The sequence below is a fragment of the Strigops habroptila genome, chromosome Z (assembly GCF_004027225.2).
Source record: "Strigops habroptila isolate Jane chromosome Z, bStrHab1.2.pri, whole genome shotgun sequence".
Lineage (NCBI taxonomy): Eukaryota > Metazoa > Chordata > Aves > Psittaciformes > Psittacidae > Strigops > Strigops habroptila.
Window position 1 is genome coordinate 85,454,614 of NC_044302.2, and position 18,920 is coordinate 85,473,533.

The window sequence follows — 18,920 nt, forward strand, 5'->3', positions numbered from 1 at the left end:
ATATGTTTGGTTAAAAATAGTTTCTTCTGTTTATTATTTCACTGGTTTTTCATTCAGGGCCAGCTCAGGCAGGAGCAGATATTTGTGTTTGTCATCAGCTTAAGGTCTCCAATACAACTAGATTAAATAGTGCTATATACCTTTCCTCACTACTGAATTATCAATGGTGAATTATTTGTTATAAAATTAAGCACACAGATGAGGAGTCAGTTGAGCGTAAAGTGTTACCCTTAGGGTACAGCCAGGCACAATCAATGGATGTTTACATCTACTTGTGCAGTTCTATGTCCAGTGTAGAGTGTAGTAAACTGGAGTTCCCAAAGAAATTGACTTTGACAGGAGTTGGATCAGACCCATAGTATCCGAAGTGATATTTGCAAAGAATGTCTTTTGAAATCCATTTGTAGAATATGAAATGGCTAAACAAAACTGCCTTTTGTTATTTAAAGTAGATTGAGAGACTCTACTCAAAAAGTAGATTGAGAAATGATGCTCAAAAGAGGCATTATGCTTTCTTCCTCCTTTTATATTTTTTTACTTCCTGGAGAGCTTTGTTACAACCACTATTTTACAAGTGAACATTTAGCTCATGTAAGAAAATTTGGATCCTATGGTTTATAATCTCTGTCTAGTTGGTGCTTTGAGGGATAAACCTAGTAATTCTGGACTCACCCAGAGATTGAACCAAAACCCCCTTGTCATTTTTATAACTGTTATTTTGCCCTGCAGTCTAGCCTGAAGGTCCTGTTTTGCCCTTGGTACAGCTTTCAGCAGGCTTTCCAGAGCCTCCATGCACGTGTGCAGCTCTTTCTGTCTCCTCACTGTGTGTATTTAATATTCCAGACTCCACACAGCTCACTTAATATGACTGTGATTTCATATTGCCTGAGGCATGATGCAAATCCTAGTTTGAAGATTAAAGCCAAGATAGCTTTGTGCTACACCTTTAGTACTTCTGAGGGGTGGAAGAGATGTCTGGATGAACTCAGTGATGAGATATTTCAATAAATTTTCTAGAAAGTCCGAAGACTTACTTTCTCTTTATTTCTTTTCTTTTTTTTTTTTTTTTTGTTTTTAATCAGAAATAAATTCTTATATAAGTAATTTTTTTTGTTATGCAAACTGAACCTAAAAAACAAACTTAACTAAAAATCACAGCTGAACATATACTACATAGCAATTATCAGAAGGCAGAAGAGGTAACTTATGCATTCCATGACAGCAGTTGAACACTTTTTTTTGTTCATTTACTCAAACTATATGTGCACTGTTAACATGCCATCCGTCAAATACCGTTCAGCAAGTGGGATGGTAAGACTGGAACAGTTTTTCTGTCTCAGGTTCAGAAATCGGAGTTAGCAGGGCCAGTTTAAAGTATACACTCCATTATAAACGTGAGGAAGGAATAGCCTGCTTCTTGCTTGCATGTGGGAATAAAAAGAGTCATTAATAACGTGTGAGTAAAAACTGAGATAAAACATGTGAGCTCAGACTTCTTCAGCAATTTCATAAGCTCTGTGAGCAATATTTTGCCAAAATAGTAGAAACTGTTAATCTGTAGTTACATATCAGCCATCATCACAGGCATTGTCAACTTTTTAGGCAAAAATTTAACATTGCCAGCGTACTGAGAAAATGTAGTGAAAATAACATGGAAACAAATTCAGTGTTCTCAGAAATGAGTTCATAAACTACATTTCTTATTAAACTAGAACCTGAAGTACATGGAAACTGTGAATAGAGACAATATTATAGCCAAACACTAATAATAATAATAATAATAATAGTAGTAGTAATAATAGTAATAACAATAATGAAGTATCATGTGTAATTGAAATGAAACTGAGTAGGAAACAAAAAGGAGATATATCTATTTTGTTCCCATTATGTGAAATAAAAGCATAGAAAAAGTTGATTCTCAAGGGAATCTTATTTTTTCTCAGTTGCACTAATCTTGTGCCACTCTAGTAATTTATTTTTTTTATTTGTTTTCCAAAACTTGTACCTTGTTCTGGTTCAGCTATATATTGAGGTATGGAATTAGGAGCCTAAATAAAATGGCCAGATTTTCAAATGTGTCTTACAAAAATTCCTGCTTATTTGCATGGCATATGTGAATGGTAAGTGTGAAGTGATAATCAGGAATTTTATGTTTAACTACCTGAGTAACAGGTTTAGGAGCCTAACTTTAGCTGCAAGCGTTTTAGTTATTTGTGTTACGAATATTATCTTAATAAAGACATCCATTCAGACAGGGAGCTCTGTCCACACATCTCTACTGCAAAATCAAGGTAAATCGATTTGTGGTCATTCTGTATTTCTTCCTGTCCCACTGGAGGACTCTCTGATGGGCAAGCCAACGTCTGCTGAAATGAGTGGCATTAGCTTTCTATTCTTCAGTTCCTCTCTTAACAAACCACACTTCACATGTCTCCTAGGAGTTTTAATAGTGTTTAGTTCATTAATACAGGAACTGCACTTTGTGAACACAAAAAGAAAATGATGTAAAAATATGACTTCTCTTACTGCTCTTTTTCAGTGTATCACAATCAGTTCCAGAATGTAAGAACATAAAATATTAAACATGAAATATATGACTTTAGTCCACAAGGTAGTTTAGTTATTACTTTTAAAAAAACAACAACCCCCTTCCAAATGTAACTGTGTCAATACAGCACCATAAACAAATATTTTTGTTCACTTATAGTGTATGCGTTGAGTATTTAAATGTTGGGTTTTTTTCCAACTAAGCACACATTTCTATAATAAGTTCCTTTTAAGAGAAAAAAACCACAGCTTTTATTTGCTGGAGAGAGAATATGTTTAAAAGGGTTTTTTTCAACATTTACTCAAGATTTTTTCTTATGAAGTTATTTTCTTTAATCCAGAGTCATCACAGTTTTTAGAATAGGCTACACAAATACTAGATTATATAAGCAAAAGAGGAGTGATGAAAGTATGGTATGGGTGAAATGCTGATACAGTGTTATCATATCAAGCAATCCAGATAATATCCAGCTTATCGTTATGAATTTTTAATAATACTGACCCTGCAGGCTAAGCTGCACAGGAGCTATTACTGTAGTGAAAGGTTTCACAAATGATAGAAGGTTGTAGTATCATGCAGACTGTTGCTGTCATTTCCTTTGCTGGATTTGGTTTCACATAAAATTTTCAACATGTCATTTTTCTCACAGTATGTGGTCACACTACTAATGAAGAGGCTCTGAAGAAAACAATAGTTACATGGTTGTACCATTGCAACAATACAGAATATTCCTTGCAGAACCCAAACCCAATGGCAGATCACTTTGGTCTAGCAAGGCTCTTTAGTTTGAACTCACTGCTCCAGCTGTTTGGTTTGAATTTTAGTATCCCTTTGTAGTATCTTTTCTGTATCCTGGTTCAACTGGTGCGTTTGGGGAAACCTTACTGAACCATCAACAGTCTCATGGGGGAGCCATGCATCGGTAAATGCTAGGCAAGATCTCAGAAATGCTGAAATAAATACCTTGGCAAATCTAACCACCCACTTTTTCCTTTATTTTTCTTTTATTTATTTTTATTTTTGAGTGCACATTGCACAATTGTATAATTTTAAAATTTGAAATTAAAATGTACCAGCAGAAAATGCTCTAAACTACTGGAAATCCTCTGTCAAGATATGAGTTTTGCAGACCATCACTGTAATCTGAATTGATGCTCAAAAATGGTCTCCATCCAAGTGAAAGAGCCATAGAATTATCATTTTTATACAGCTATGATCACAGGGTACGTGCACAATCTGTCATGGTGCCTAAGCCCATAGTTACAGAGGCAAGATAAAGGTTCAGGAGCCTTGGGTATATGCAAGTGCTGCCTTTTGGACTCTGGAGGGTTTTGGACAACCAGCTCTTTCCCTGTTTGTCACATGTACCTAGGATCATGTTTTCAGAAAAGTTCTAAGTATAGAAATGAAGATGTTTGTGGTCAGTTTGGCTTCAATTGTCACATTTGTGACCCATTTTTTAAAAAAACTTTCAGTATCCAATACAGTAAAATATTCTGAAAATCTGTTCTCTTACTGTAAAGCTGAATGGGAAGCTTGAAGCAGTAGGGAAACTGTTGGTGGGAACTTTATTTTGTCCAGCCATGGTGTAGAAATGTGATAACTTCATCTTCCAGAGCAGTAGAAAGTGCCCGGGGAAGTTGTGATGTCTGTGTAAAATATGTATTGTTTCTGTCTGATATTCTGCACTTATTTACACAAATATTCCTGCTTTCTCTGACAAAACTTATGAAACTTTTCATGTGATCAGGAATTCATATGTGCTTTATGGTTGTAGTATAATAAGCATGTGGATAAATTGTAACCCAAGTGAGTGTTACTGTTCCAAAACAATAGTAATCCTTGCTATTTCTTCCAATTCTTTAATATAAAATTATTTCAGTTCACACATCTACTCTTTTAGTTCATATCATGCCACTGAAACTGCAGTTATTGAAATAGCTGTAATGTAAATACATTTCTTAACAAGACAAATGTGTAATGGTGGCACTTTTCTGTTTATTTCCATTTACAGTATCTCCTAAATACCAGTTTCATCTCCTCAATTTTGACAGGAGCTAGGTGGTATTTGGATAAGACTTGACATTTTGAGTAATGTTACAAGCATCTGTTTCCATTGTCTATCAAACTGGAATTGGAATATATTCTCCTAAAATGCCCTAGATTGGAAAAAAGTTTTGCACATAAAGTTAATGTCTGAGGTATATTTCTACTATGCAGGTTTTGCATTTTGGGACTCAAAACATACACCATCATTTTCAAACAAGGGCAAACTTCCACTAACAGAAAATTATGTTGAATGACACTGTAACATGCTATCCGTATTTGCACTTGCACTTATTTACAGTGAGGGTACTTCATCTCTGCTTTTAGTTTCAATATGTAAAAGTTAGGATACAAACATTCCCTCTTTCATATGTGAATTCTTTTATTTACAAATGCAAAATGTCATGTGCCAATATGCCTATATATCTCTGCCAATCTGATGTTTTCAGCACTAGAGCCTCTGATTTCTATGTCTGTGTGTACAATTAAATCATAATTTCTAGTTAAAATCCCATGAAATACTAACTGGACGTTCTTCATCTTCTGTGTGGAACTCCTGCATAGTGATAATTATGTGTATTAAAATGCAACATGTTTATCTTGGGTTGACTGAATTGTGTAAGAAGTGAAGAATATGCCTGTATTTGTAGTTTGGAAGTGCTTTAGTGCCAATATAGCAGAATAGTGCTAAATAAAGATTTTTTCTCCATACCATTTGGCCCCTGGCTGCTGCTGTTCGTGCTAATTCCGTCCAAAGAATTTGCCCAAGGAAAGCCTGAAAATGTCTGTGTTGTTTTTAAGAGTGTTCGTGTGACTTGCTGTAAGACACATTTCAGATGCAAACATTTTTTGTCTTAGAATGGAGAAATATTGAAATCAAATTATTCTAGTAGCTTGGTGTAAACTTAGCTACTACGGATGTAGTAGCCACAGGATTCTCAGTATTTTAGGAAAATTGGTAATGATTAAGAGCAATGAATTACCTTTTTGTCGTTTTGCTTGGTGAACTGGTATGTGCAAATTGGATTAATAGTATAGAAATGGAAGTGAGACTTGCTTCAATTGAAAGGAGTTGGAAGCTTTATGAAAACACTTTAGTTCGTGACTTGTTATCCAAAATATGCCTTTTTTGGCATCTTATAAAACAGTGATGTGCAGCCAAACATCAGGTATGTCAACACAGCTCTCTGCCCAAATAAACATGCCCAAATTAATGGTCCTTGCCGAGAATTCTCAGCTTTTTTAGAAGTTCAGGATGCCTTTAACCTGCCCAATGAGAATGAAATGATTTACATTTTGATTTGCAGCATGCATATCACCTGTAATTTTTGCCCACAGATTTTCCACATGACGTATGATCTGGCCAGTGCCGTGGTAAGAATCTTTAATCTGATTGGAATGATGCTGCTTCTGTGCCATTGGGATGGTTGTCTGCAATTTTTAGTACCATTACTCCAGGATTTCCCACCAGATTGCTGGGTGTCCCTAAACGGTATGGTTGTAAGTATTGTTCATTTTTCATTGTGCTTTCTAAATATTATTTTTCTAAACAGTTAGCTTCAGCCTTAAGTGTAAAAATACATGCCTAGTAATACACTGCCCTGCAATTTATTCAAGGTTACTTTTATTTTTGGTTGCCTGGCCCTCATCACCGATAAAATTATATTGACTTATTGTCAGTAAATGAGCCAGAAAATACTTTCAGTTTTAAGGTCATTTTAATTTATTAACCCTCATTGCCTCAAAAAAAAAAAACAAAAAAAAACCAAAAAACCCAACAAACAAGCAAACACCAAAAGAAATTTGGAAACACTCAGTTCACCAGTGCTTTCAATTTAGTCTATAGTTTCAGAATGTTTCTGAAGGTACATTATCAGAATGTGTTTCTTCCAGTGTTGTCCTCTGTTTGTTTTGTAAATACCTTCTGGGTCATCTCATGATCCCTTTACCAAGTTATTCCCAACTTAACAGTCTGCATGATTTTTTTCTAAGTAAAATAAGAGAAATAGATTTACTTCAAGGGCAGAATGAGGCTGTGCCTTACTCATAAGGAAGGGTAGTGATGTTCTGCTTGCTTGACATGTGCCTTAAGGATCAGTGGCTGTGAAAAATAAAGTAGTTTTTATCAAGTCAAGTAAGGAAGTAATACATAGAATATTTACTTAGGAAATACACTGAAAAAGTTGTTGAAATGTCCCTATACCAAAAAGAAAAAGCCCTAAGCAACTCTCTCATTGGCCACCTGAAAACATGTGTCTCTCCAGTTTTTACAATTTTAGAATCCATAAGATAGTACTTTTACTGTAGATAGGCGTCTTGGTCAGTCCAACATATTTCTGTTGTAGAAACATAACAGTATTTGTTCCTTTAGGAAAGTGATACTGCACATTACTCTAGGACCTTGTTGACTAAAATTGTCAGTCATACAGAGAAGTGCTTGCAGTCGTCAAGAAACACCTTTAATGATAAGCAGCATGTTTGCTGACACCTCATTGTGCAGCTTTTCTAAAAAAAAAGCAGTAGTGACATATCTTCAAAAATGGGATTGCTACAATAAAAGTAGGTCACCAGGATGCTAACTGGCACATCTTTGCATTCTGCTGCATTCTGGGTTCTGCTTTGTGACATCTTCCATTCACATTTACAAAGGGTACATTTTCTATGAGCTTGTTAAAGATCTGCATGAAAACCATGCTAGTGACTGAAACAAAGCCTTGGATTACATTTAATTGAAGTATTTAACTTTTAAATAACACTCAACTATTAAATTCTCTCTCTTCCATAAGAAGAGCTACATTTAATCTAAGCATGTGCATGCTGTACACATGCTTAGGGAGACCATTCGTTCTGCCTGCCCACACTCAGGTTCTTTTATGGAAACAATACTCTCTCTCCTGACTGGCCACATACTCATGGAAAGAGTAAATAAAAAGTTACACGATTTTATTTTATTTTATTTATTTTATTTTATTTTATTTTGTTTTATTTTATTTTATTTTATTTTATTTTATTTTATTTTATTTTATTTGTCTGGCAACTTAATCTGTTGCTGTTGAATGCACACTGTGGAGAGAACTGAAAATTGAACAAGATTATGTTCGTGGCACAGGCAGTCTTTTAGTCCTATGGCAAGAGAAAGAGTTGTGAACTGCCAGCGTGGAATCAGGAGCGTATCTAAGGCAAATGTTGGGGGAAACAACTAGACCTTTCTTCTGTCATGGTGTTATGAGACATTTCCTGATTGCTTTCCAGGCTCTGGAAGTGAATTCTTTAGCACTGAACACAGACAGAGAAGCCATCATGGCATATCAGTCCTCTGAAATGATAGAGGAAATAGACGGAGGATGATGCTGATGATAGTGATGATGGTTATATGCTTTGTTAGTGTATTCAGAGTCTACCTGATTGCTGACTTTGGAATTTGGGCTTTGTATTCCTGCTACTGCAAGAGCTTTGGCAAGAGGGGTACCTTTCTCCCCCAGTACACTGTAGCATATAACAATTTGATCTACTCTGAAATTTAAAATTTTTGTTACTGAAATGGTGGCACTGAACATTGGGGTTTGGACTCAAATGCTGTGAAAGTCTAATAAAAATCTTATTATTTCTTCTGACCTTAAGTTCTTTGTGAACTGGTAATGATGGCCATGGCAAAAGGACAATATTGTCAGGAAGAGGAGGTCCTTTCCTAGGCCCAGTTAATGCACCTTTCTGTCAAAGTCTTCCTTTCTACTCCGATTTTAGTCAGAGATATCAGTAGATTAGTAGCTAAACATAACTCCTTGCACCTGCATACTTTTGGACTTCTGTTCAAATTTCTGTGTCGAATAATTCTGAAATACAGCTGCTCTTAGAAAGACAAAATTCTTTGAATTTCAAATTTTTTTGGAGTAAGAGAGAGGTTGTGTGAGCATTTCCTGGGTTTCAGACTGTGGCTCCAATGTACATTCCTCAGAATGACATTGTTACAAGGGCTAACCTGAGGCTAATATACCAGGTTTGCTTTGAAGTGAAATTTTAACACTTATTCATTGTGATCATTGGCTTGAATACTTATTCAAGCCAGTGTGAGCTCAGCCAGAGAAAGTTAGTTTTCCAGTATGCAAGTCAGTTGCAAGCCAAAGCATTTGCAGATAACCTGTTCGTAAAGGAAGTCAGGATGCTATGTTGCTTCCTCAATTGGCACAGCCCAGCATACTCTTTCAGCCGTTATGTCTGGCATATTAGTTGCTAAAGGCTGCAGAGTGCAAGAACTTCTTCTAGAAGCCTTCTCCCGAAAGCTGATTCTTCTGTACGAGCTGCTAGGTGAAAGTACTGAAATTCCATAGGCATGCTTATGGTTTAACTCTGTAAATACTGTTAAGAAAAATAACATAGCTAAAATTTAGTCTCACAAATGAATAGGATAATGAAACCAAGCTGCATTTTCCTTATTGCCTCTCTGAACAGTGTGACTGAATGCAATTAAAGGAAAACAAATCAGTTGGATTTTCATCGTTGACATATTATAAAAATGACATTGTGCATCATAAAGTAGGCTATGAAATCAAATAAAATGGAACAACTTCTCTGTAAAAAGGAATAAGATCACCACTGGTTAATTCTGCAGGAACCTATAGCATAAGTAGTTCAACAAAAAATTTCAGATCACATTGAGATATTATTGTCAATAATAATGATGATAATAATGAACCCATATAGTACTCTCAGATTGGCCTTCTTGGGCAGTTCCTAACATTTGCCTTCGTGTTGCTATGAAATGAAAGCCAGAGCTGGCATCTTCCTTTATGTTTTCTAAAGGTAATCCCACTTGCCCACTTCTGTATCTTTACTGCCATTTGATTGAACTGACTTTATTAATGTTGAGTTACTATCGACAGGCAGGATCTTCTGCTCTTCCAGAATATCAATGCACTTGTTTTAAAAAATAAGAAAACTAGTAAAGACAACATAAAAGTAAGCAGCACCCAGTTTTTCCTCTCACTTTAAGTCGTTAAGGGATTTTTTACAAGGATGTGTAGTGACACAACAAGGAATGGCTTTAAGATGACTAGAGAGGAGATTTAGATCAGACATTAGGAAAAAATTCTTTTCTATGAGGGTGGTGAGACACTGGAACAGGTTGCATGGAGACGTTGTGGATGCCACATCTCTCGAAATGTTTCATGGCCGGGTTGGGTGGGGCTTTTATCAACCTAGTCTAGTGGAAGATGTCAAGGGGGATTGGAACTAGATGATCTTTAAGGTCCCTTCCAACCCATTCTGTGGTGCTATGATTGTATGTTCCAACCAATCCATTACAGATAAAATAACAGTTACTTCTCAAAGAGTATTCGGCTCTCTGATGCTGTTCCTAGTCTAACACTAGGATTGTGAGTTTCATTCCTAAAAAAGGTCTGAAGAAGTTTCACAGACTTTCCCAGTGATGCTATTCTCTCCTTGGCTCAAAAAGCCTATTATCTGCAGCTTCTTGTGTGATTTATCCTCAGCTTTCTGATCTGCATTGCTTCAGACTAGTGTTCTTTCATAATGACTCATAGACCAAACATCTTTATCATACCTCAGAGTTTGAGCCAACAGTTCTATAGAAAATTAGGAGTAAAACTTGCAGCTGAAAGCAAGAAAGGCACAAGAACAGAAAAGCACAGTGATCCTCTCCTATAGTCAATCTGTGCAAACAGATGTTCTGCATTTTGCATTTGGTTTCAGCTGCAGTGAATTACAGAAACACAGTGTGTAAGTCCCAACTGATGAACAGTTATAGCCAGATCTTATATGGGACAGAGTTTCTAGCCAAGTGGAGATGAGAGATGACATTTTTGCCACTCCTGCCATCTGGCCATACAAGTGTAACTGCTTCCATACAGTATCCCTTTTAGTAGTTGATTAGTGTTTGTTGTATTGGAAGTTCACTCTGGCTTTTCATATCACCTAAGGCAAAGACTCAAAGGCATGTTAGTCCTTGAAGTAACAGTATCTGAAGATCCCCAACCTGTATTTTCCTGTTTATATCTGCAATAATTGGTTGTATGGTTAAGAAAACATGCTGTCCTTTAAGCAAGGTGTTCATTTGGCGTGTCCAGATTTTTCACGTATAATGTTCCCTTACTGAGATAAAAATCTAGCAAAGAAGAAAAGAATTTAACAAGTGTGAGGTTTTTAAAAGTCAAATGGGATTTTAAAGCTTTTAGAAGGGCTTGCTTTGCTGTCATTTCTCATGACAGTTAGCTGATGTTTGCTCAGCAGGAACCCTTCAGGTACTCTGGTTTCTGTGTTTTGGCTTTTCCTTACTGTCCCTGCAGTTGTATTGTTTGCAACTCTTGGAGGTTTTTAGGTGTTTGATTTAGTGAGGTGGGATTTTGCATTATGTTAAACTCCCCTTTGTGTTACATCACTTCCTCAGAGGCAAAGCAAATCAGACGTTAGGGTTTTGCTAGGAAAAGAATTTGGGAATTTCTGCTGAAGAGTCTGAAAATCCCTGTCATTAAAAAATAAATCACTTGAATATTTGTTAGGGAAATTCAGAAATACAGGAAATGGTGAGGATTTATGATGCTCTAAGAGCTATGCTAAGGTATATATAATATGACCAAAACCTAGTTAATAGTAACACACAAAACTGAGTATTTTTTCCTAAATTTTTTTTATTTCATTTACACAATCATGTTTTTTTCCATAACATCTCTACTTTACTCAGTAGAGATCAAGGAATGTATTATAGTCATGTAATGTGTTATTCAGCATTGGATTTTGTTCTTTCTGAAAATGCATCAGCTTAGTACCCTGTCCCTGTAGCTGGCCATTAGGACTGCTAATTTTGTCATGAGATTTCTCTGCATTTGGTCACTGTGTGATACTCATCATTTACAACATCACAAATGTTTTTGAGTTCCTTTTCATTATATGGTAAGATATTGTAGAGCCACATGTAAAGCATTAGATTCATTAGACTTTATTTGCAGTACTGAGGGCTAAATGCTTATGTAAATCAAATCCCACAATCTTAAATTGGGTGCTTAGAAAATATGGAACATATGGGAATCATCCGATGACTAGAGGCACTGGGGATCTCACAATGTATACTACTACTCTAACATGTTTTGTACTCATCTATTTATATTTTAGTATGCGTATTTAGTTATAGCAATGCTTTTAGGAACAGATAAAAGATTGAAACTACCTATTGGAGATGATCAAAACAACATGAAGTGCCCAACTCAGATAAGTGCTCTGTTTATGACACAATTTGGAAATATGGTAATACCAATAACATCAATAATTGACAATCTTAGGACTAAGGTACCCATATTTTAGGAATCTACGGCTAATAATAATATCCCTTCTAGTATATGCAGCTGTTAAGAATTCAGTTATTGCTCTCTTTTGCACACCGCACTGACATAGTCACTGAGGTCATTTGCCCCTTCATCAAGATAGTGAAGTAATGACCTGTTCAGTGGGTTGGTATCAAGAGATAGGCCTAAAAGTAAATTAGCTCAGGAGAATATATTAGTTTATGTGATTTGACACTGTAAGAAACTGGACAGGAAAATTTTGGTCATTAGCATGTGCAGTGCTAAATGACAAGATATGTCTAATGCAGTCTGAGGACATGTGTTAACTGCAGTATCAAAGTTTCATGCTAAGCTAATGAGAAGTAGAGGAATAGGGTAGCTGAGGATACTGTTGATTTAATTCAGTGTGTCACGATCAGTGAAGAGGAAAACAAATCAAGTTCTCATTTGTCCAGCAATGCTGAGGCTTTAAGAAGATCGTATGGGTTTTGGCTTATGCTTTTTTCTGTTCTCCGGCAGGTTAGCAGGTCATCCACTTTTGCAGGGCTAGAAAGGGAAGTAATAGTAAATTTTTCTTCCTACCTTCTTGCCTTTCATGTAAGATTCTATGTAACTTTACTGGTGTCTCCTGTTCTTTTGAACGGTGTATTTTTGACAGTAGATTTCTGATGTGCTTACATAAAAACACGTAATAGATTTCCTGTGCCTCATATTTATGGGAAATATTTCATTATTTATGTTGGGTAATTTTTTTTTTTTTTATGTGTTGATTTCTGCCAACAGGAAATACCAAATAATAAGGAAATTTCTGTGGTTAAACCCAGCATCTATACAATATGCTCTAAAAGTTATTTTCATCATGTCTGCTGTTTCTCGTCCTAAAAATTGTATTAATTTTTTTCTGTACTATTTTCTTACTGTTTATTCTATGTTTTCTGGTTGAGATTGCATTATTTGTATCTTTCAACCCATGAAGCACTGGTGCAGAGCAGTGTTTTTCTTTTTCTTTCTAAAAATATGAAACAGAGCAGAAATGGGTTTAGATTCTGTGAAAGTCAGGCCTCACTGGTTCCCTGGCCTAAATCAATGACAAATGCATTCACCTTCATGAATTTGTGTCATTGATGTGTTCTCAGGTTATCATTTTGAGCTTGTTGTGTTAGTAACAGGAGCTAATTGAGACACGCAATCTTCGAGTTGAAAAATAAAGGTTCAAAATCATTTACAGGGAGGTTTAAAACTTCCTACAAGTTTAAAATTAGTGAAAGTACTCACGTTATCCCTGAATATTTGGATTACAACTGAGACAAAAATGAAAACAGTCCTTCAAAGAAGATCTTCCCAGTTGTAATCTCACAACTGCAACAACATTAGTAATTGTTTAGCATTATGAACTCAACTATTGTCATAAGCTATACTACCTTACTTTACTCTCACTAAAATACTTTTAACTCAATGTTGTAGTATTGATATAATTATTTAATGCTGATGGTGATACTTATCTCAGTAGGTATAGGTGCTCAGTGCTACAGAGAAAGGTCTAAATTAGGACACCAGTGTTTGTAAGTGTTGATTGTAGCACTGTGTTACTGATGTGATAATAGGTGCTAAAGAGGATGGCTTCTGTAATGAATTAGGTGGCTGCCTGCATGCTTCTGTTTCTTTCAGATAGAAAGCTGGTCTTCCTTATATGGGATAAGAATAATGAAACAATTAGTTAGAGGAAGCATGCAAAGGCAAATTGATGTGCTTAATAGATACTAACTTATTACCACACTTTTTCTTTGTTATCGTAAGGGCTAGTAGGAAATTATCAAAATGTGTGTGCAAGGAAGGACTTGCCCACTTAGTATAAAAATTTAATTTCCATGTTTCCCCCTCAAGAATCAACCCAACTTATAAATGCGTATATTGCAGTATATTGTGAAGAGATTACAGGTAACTGTAAATTACAAAATATTTTATGTAAGCCTTAAACTTGACACAATACAAGAAACTTCACATAATGAGGTTAAGTCTCATGTACTTGGTAGACGTTTCTAGGGGAAAATGTAGACATCATAAAGCATGCCTTAAGCCATTTCGTTAATAAAAAAGGTGAACTAAAGCAGAAATATGTTGGACCTGTCATATTTCGGAACCTTGTATCCCTCACTTGCCTTAGAATGAATAATCAGGAGGAGTTTTAAGCACCTCTCTATAAATTTAGCAGTAGTGTTTATCTGCATGTGGTGGTATTCCAGGTTGAACTGGGATACAAATGTGGAATAATCATTCTGAAGTAGCTCTCCATGGGTGGCCTTTTCTCCTGTGACTGGAACATCCAAGAACTGACCCCTTGGTATATTTATGCCAGAGCAGTTTTGCTGGAATAGAGCCAGATGCGAATACATCCAGATGAATACCATTCATATCCAGCTGTTCTTCAGCAAATCTTTCTGTTTTTCATTGCAAACCTATATTAATATGCAGTCTAATTCTGTATGCTTTAAGTCTGCATAAAGATAATTGGCTTTGCACAAGCTTCATATTATGCCAAGGGGTCATTATCAGCCATATCACAAGCAGGTGTTTTCAAGAGCACTGATTTTACTGCTTTTAACTTTTTGCCATGTCGGACTTGAACTTTCTACACATGGCTATTCAGCACCTGGCTCATCCTAATATCTAAAGTATATCTGGAGAGAAGTGTCTGTTGAGATGCAATTAGACATAAAAACTGGCCTCCTGATATTGTGCATATAGAATGCTTACATTTCACATTAGAAAAAATCAAAACAAGAGACTTTGTTCTGGGTTATGTGTTTCTGAACTAAAGCACTTTCCTACATCAGACACTTGAGTTATTTTTGTTTCCGTTCAGCTTTGTCCACCAAAACTACATCAGTAGTCTGTAGGATCTGTAATCTGGATTCCCAAAATCCCAGGGTTAGGCAAGAGGGTGTCATAACAGTGTTTTTAAATCTGGTTATTTCTGAACTCCTCCTTCCATTAAAATTTCCAATGGAAATTTTAATTTTCATATTTTCATTTTAATTCAGAATGAAGCTAAAAGCTAAACAAGGAGAATTCCCTGTTTAACTGAAAGTCTCAATTTGCATCCAGTTCTGGTTACTAAAACATGAGAAAAGTAGCAAATACATGGCATTATTGTTTTCTTTCATTTGTTTTAATCTACTGATTTTCCTTAATGTCTGAACTGGTTTTGCTCATACTTTTTATACATATAATAGGATGTGTTTAGGCTATGTGTATGTTGCCTGTTTTAAAAGAGTACGATAATTTTCTTCAACATTGCTCCCTTCCCTCCCCTTTCATGCTCTTCCTGCTTTCTATGCATAAACTCATTTGAGCATGCTCAAACTGAAGTACATCAAATAGAGTTGCAAAACTTTCAGAAAATAATGTAATTTAATAGAAACAATGCAAAAGACTTTCCACAGGAGAAATACAGTGATATTCCACAAATTTTACAGTATCCGAAATGTGCAGAATCTAATATTATTATGAGTAAATTTTGAAGAATGTCTTCTAGATAATCTGTGTACTGATGTCTGTGTATTACAAGCATGAGCAAGCAGTGAGCACTTTCTGTATGAATTACTTTAAACATTAAATGCCTCTTAAATATGTTTTGTTTTCTTTTTGCTATCTGAATTTTATATGTCCATTTCATTTATGGTTTAGGAGATACTATTAATAACAAAAGGAAAAGAACAAAGCCCTGTGGTGAGAATTTCTCTCATCTGTATACCACTTTTAATAATTTGCAGTCAGTTTTATTTCGCATGTGAGAGGCATACCAATCTTAGCATTAAAAAATTGCTGAGTATCTATTTTCAAAAAACTGCTATAAATCTTTTTTTTTTTTTCCCTCTTTATTTTGAATTGCTGGAGTTTATTAAAAAAGGTTCCTGACAGTCTCAGGTGAATAGGATTGAAGCAGAGAGGGATGTACACAGCCAGGTCTAGTTCGGTAACAGAATCTTGCTTATATTTTGCATTACTGCTAATACAATGGGAGAGATTCTTTGAAGCAATCTCTTTGAAAGTCACCAGTTGGCATTTGAATGAGACATATTCTTTGCAGATGTGATGTACCTTTTCCTCTCCATCTCATGTATAATTTTAGTCCATCCAAGATGTCTTAAGCTGTAATAAAATAAGATAATGTAATTTCTCTTGGATTTTCACAAAATATTCTTGTCCTTTTCTATATTTTTAGGCAAAAGTACATTTGAGTGTAACCACTGTGTTTGTGAAGTTAGCTTGCATTTGAGGGTAGCCTTGACAATAGTAGTACTTTGTAGACAATTGGTACTTAGACAATAGGACATATAATCAAAAAAAGGATTATCTATATTAATTTAGATAAGGAGGGACTAAAATGACTGGTTTTGAACAACTTAGAAGTACTATTTTCAAGCAAAGTCTACTCAGACTGTTGGTGCTAGAATAGAGTTGGTTAGGAATAAAGGCAGAGCACTAATCATTTGTCACTCTTTTCAATAATAATTGATATCCCTATGCTTATCTCAAATAATAAAAAACCTTTTAAATTTAGCTCTTAGATATAACTAGAAAATTTATGCCAACTCTAAACTCGATTAAATGTTGCTAAAACAACATTGTCAGAAGACTATTTGAGGGAATTTGCTATTTAATTTTAACAGCTTTTTCCAGATGTTCAGAAAAAAAGTTTATGGTGCCTGATACAAACCTTTGGTGGGAGCAAATATAAATTTAACTCAGGTATGTGTAAAGAGAAGATTCAAGAGCTCATCCTGGAAAGGAATGCTGAAGGGCAACGGGCAGGCATGCTATGTTTTTAGTAAGTGAGGGCAGATTTGGCTCTGAAATTTTTGGATCTATGCCGTTGTCTCTCTGCAAATTGTCATAACCCATACCACTCATCTAAAAGCTGCCTGTCCCTTACCTTTATCTCTGTATATTACGTGCAGATGCAATACAAAATGCATAAAATGTGCCTTTACTTTCTTGTTATTCTCTAACACTGGTTGCCGTGGCTTTATTCTTGCAGCGAAACCTTCCTGGTGCTACTTAATCTTTTGTGTCTAAATAGCGTAATGTAAAACTTACTCTGAAAGAAATTAGTTTGTTTCTGAGTCGTATGAATATGCAAGGATGAGGTTCCCTTAGGCTTTTGCAGTCAGTATCTTTACAAAGCAGCTGTTTAGGGAAAGGATAACATATAAATGCTGACAGGAAATGCCACATGCCCTCAGAAGTAATCGTAAAACTGCACTGCTCCTAACTGAATATGTTTTGCAGATCAGTAAAATATATTAACTCTGAACCAGCTTAGTTGAACTGTGAAGGCAAAATACACACACAAAACATGATGTGAGGAAGAGAAAGAAGGAATGAGGCAGTTTAAAAATAACATCTCAAGCATGTCTCTTTATAAAAAAAAAGCATGAGCGAGTGCACTCATCCATCTCAGCATGATTTGAGGAAACATAAAATTGGCATGTGTACAAATAAAACATGAAGGATTTATAGGGTTTAACAAAGCTCGTTGGTTTTACTCTTCTGCTTTTAAAATCTTTCAGGCTTGATATAAGAAAGTGCTTACTGCTTGCCCATACAGATAATACAAAATCTTCTATAAGCAGACTATCTAGAAGATATTCTTCAAAATTTACTCATTACTGTTAAATGCAGAAAAATACCATTTAAATCCTCCCATAGAGTGATTTTATTCATTTTCAGAGGTTTGATTCTGAAAGTTGGATCTGAAAAATTCCTCAATGTATTTTGTTTTTTTATCAAGAACAGTGGAATGTTAATGTAAACTTCAGAAGGAAGATATAGCCATGTGATATGAAATTAGATTTGATTCAAGACCATTTCAGACCTAATTTCAATTAAATGAGAACTTTAGACTGTAACTTTTTGTGGGAATTATGAAACTGCTTTTGTTTGTAAGTCAGCTAAAACTTTTCTGTACCTATGTGCTCGCAGGATGTAAAACATGGTTGCAATAAAAATAAATTATTATTGTTTATCACTATTCATACTTCGTGCCATATATAATGTGTGGGTTGCTAGATTTAGTAACATAATTAAACATTGACATGATACTGGTTTCAAGGTAAATTTAGATGAATTTCTTTAATGATTTGATTAATTTGTTTCAATGAACCAACTAAGACTTAAAAAGACTGTTATTTTGATTATAATTAATATATAATAGGTATGCAATGGATTATCAGATTTTTTAAGATAACTCTTGTAGTTTAGCAGGTGCCCAGTAAATATGAAGTTTCCAGTTGAGAAATGTTTCAACCATTTGCAAGTTAGATAACACAATTTTGAGGTAAATATATGCAATTTTCACTAGAATCTGGAGTCCTTTAAATTGTTTCCAATTTCCAATTCTCAACCTTTTTCAAGCAAATTAAGTGCCATGCCTTCAAGATACAGATTTTCAAATATGTGCCCTGAATCCAAGAAGTCTTACTATCATTGTATGCTCTCGGCTGTATAATTTTATCCATATAAGTTTATAACCATGAAGTTTGCATTCTAAGCATTCTCTGCTCTCATTAGTTATCTTTTTTGTCTCTCCTTGTTCCTGTCTATGATTTATGATACCATCTCACTGTAATAAGCTTACATTAAAGCCACAATGCTGGAACTGAATTTACCTACTCACATCTCCATCACCTCTTATAGAACCTCATGAACTTTTCAAGCCTTTGCAAGGCAAACCCATGACCTGATCTGAACTTCAGATTCAACTACAAGAGCAAAACCATGGTTGATAAAATAAAACCGTAGCTTGAGAGAAAAGACTTTCCCTACAAATTTTATTTTCTCCCCTACATTGAAGCAAGGAAGAAATGAGGAGGCACATCCACCCATGAAAACTGAGATGTGCTCAGCAGGAGAGCTCAGGAACTAATGGAGATAGTGTTAGCTGAATAGGAATCTGAGGCAGCTGATAGGAGGGAGCAGCTCTCCCCTGGAGGTAATAAAGAACACTTGCATTAACCTTCTACTCTGAA

General features: G+C 35.4%; 1 protein-coding gene across 1 annotated transcript in view; it reads left to right on the forward strand.

Annotated features, from left to right (window-relative positions):
- Window positions 1-18,920, forward strand: part of HCN1 (hyperpolarization activated cyclic nucleotide gated potassium channel 1) — a 193,241-nt gene that overhangs the window by 99,048 nt on the left and 75,273 nt on the right. The window contains exon 3 of the mRNA XM_030470497.1: window positions 5,933-6,094. Within this exon, the coding sequence (XP_030326357.1) occupies window positions 5,933-6,094 (162 nt within the window). The remainder of the gene's footprint in view (window positions 1-5,932; window positions 6,095-18,920) is intronic.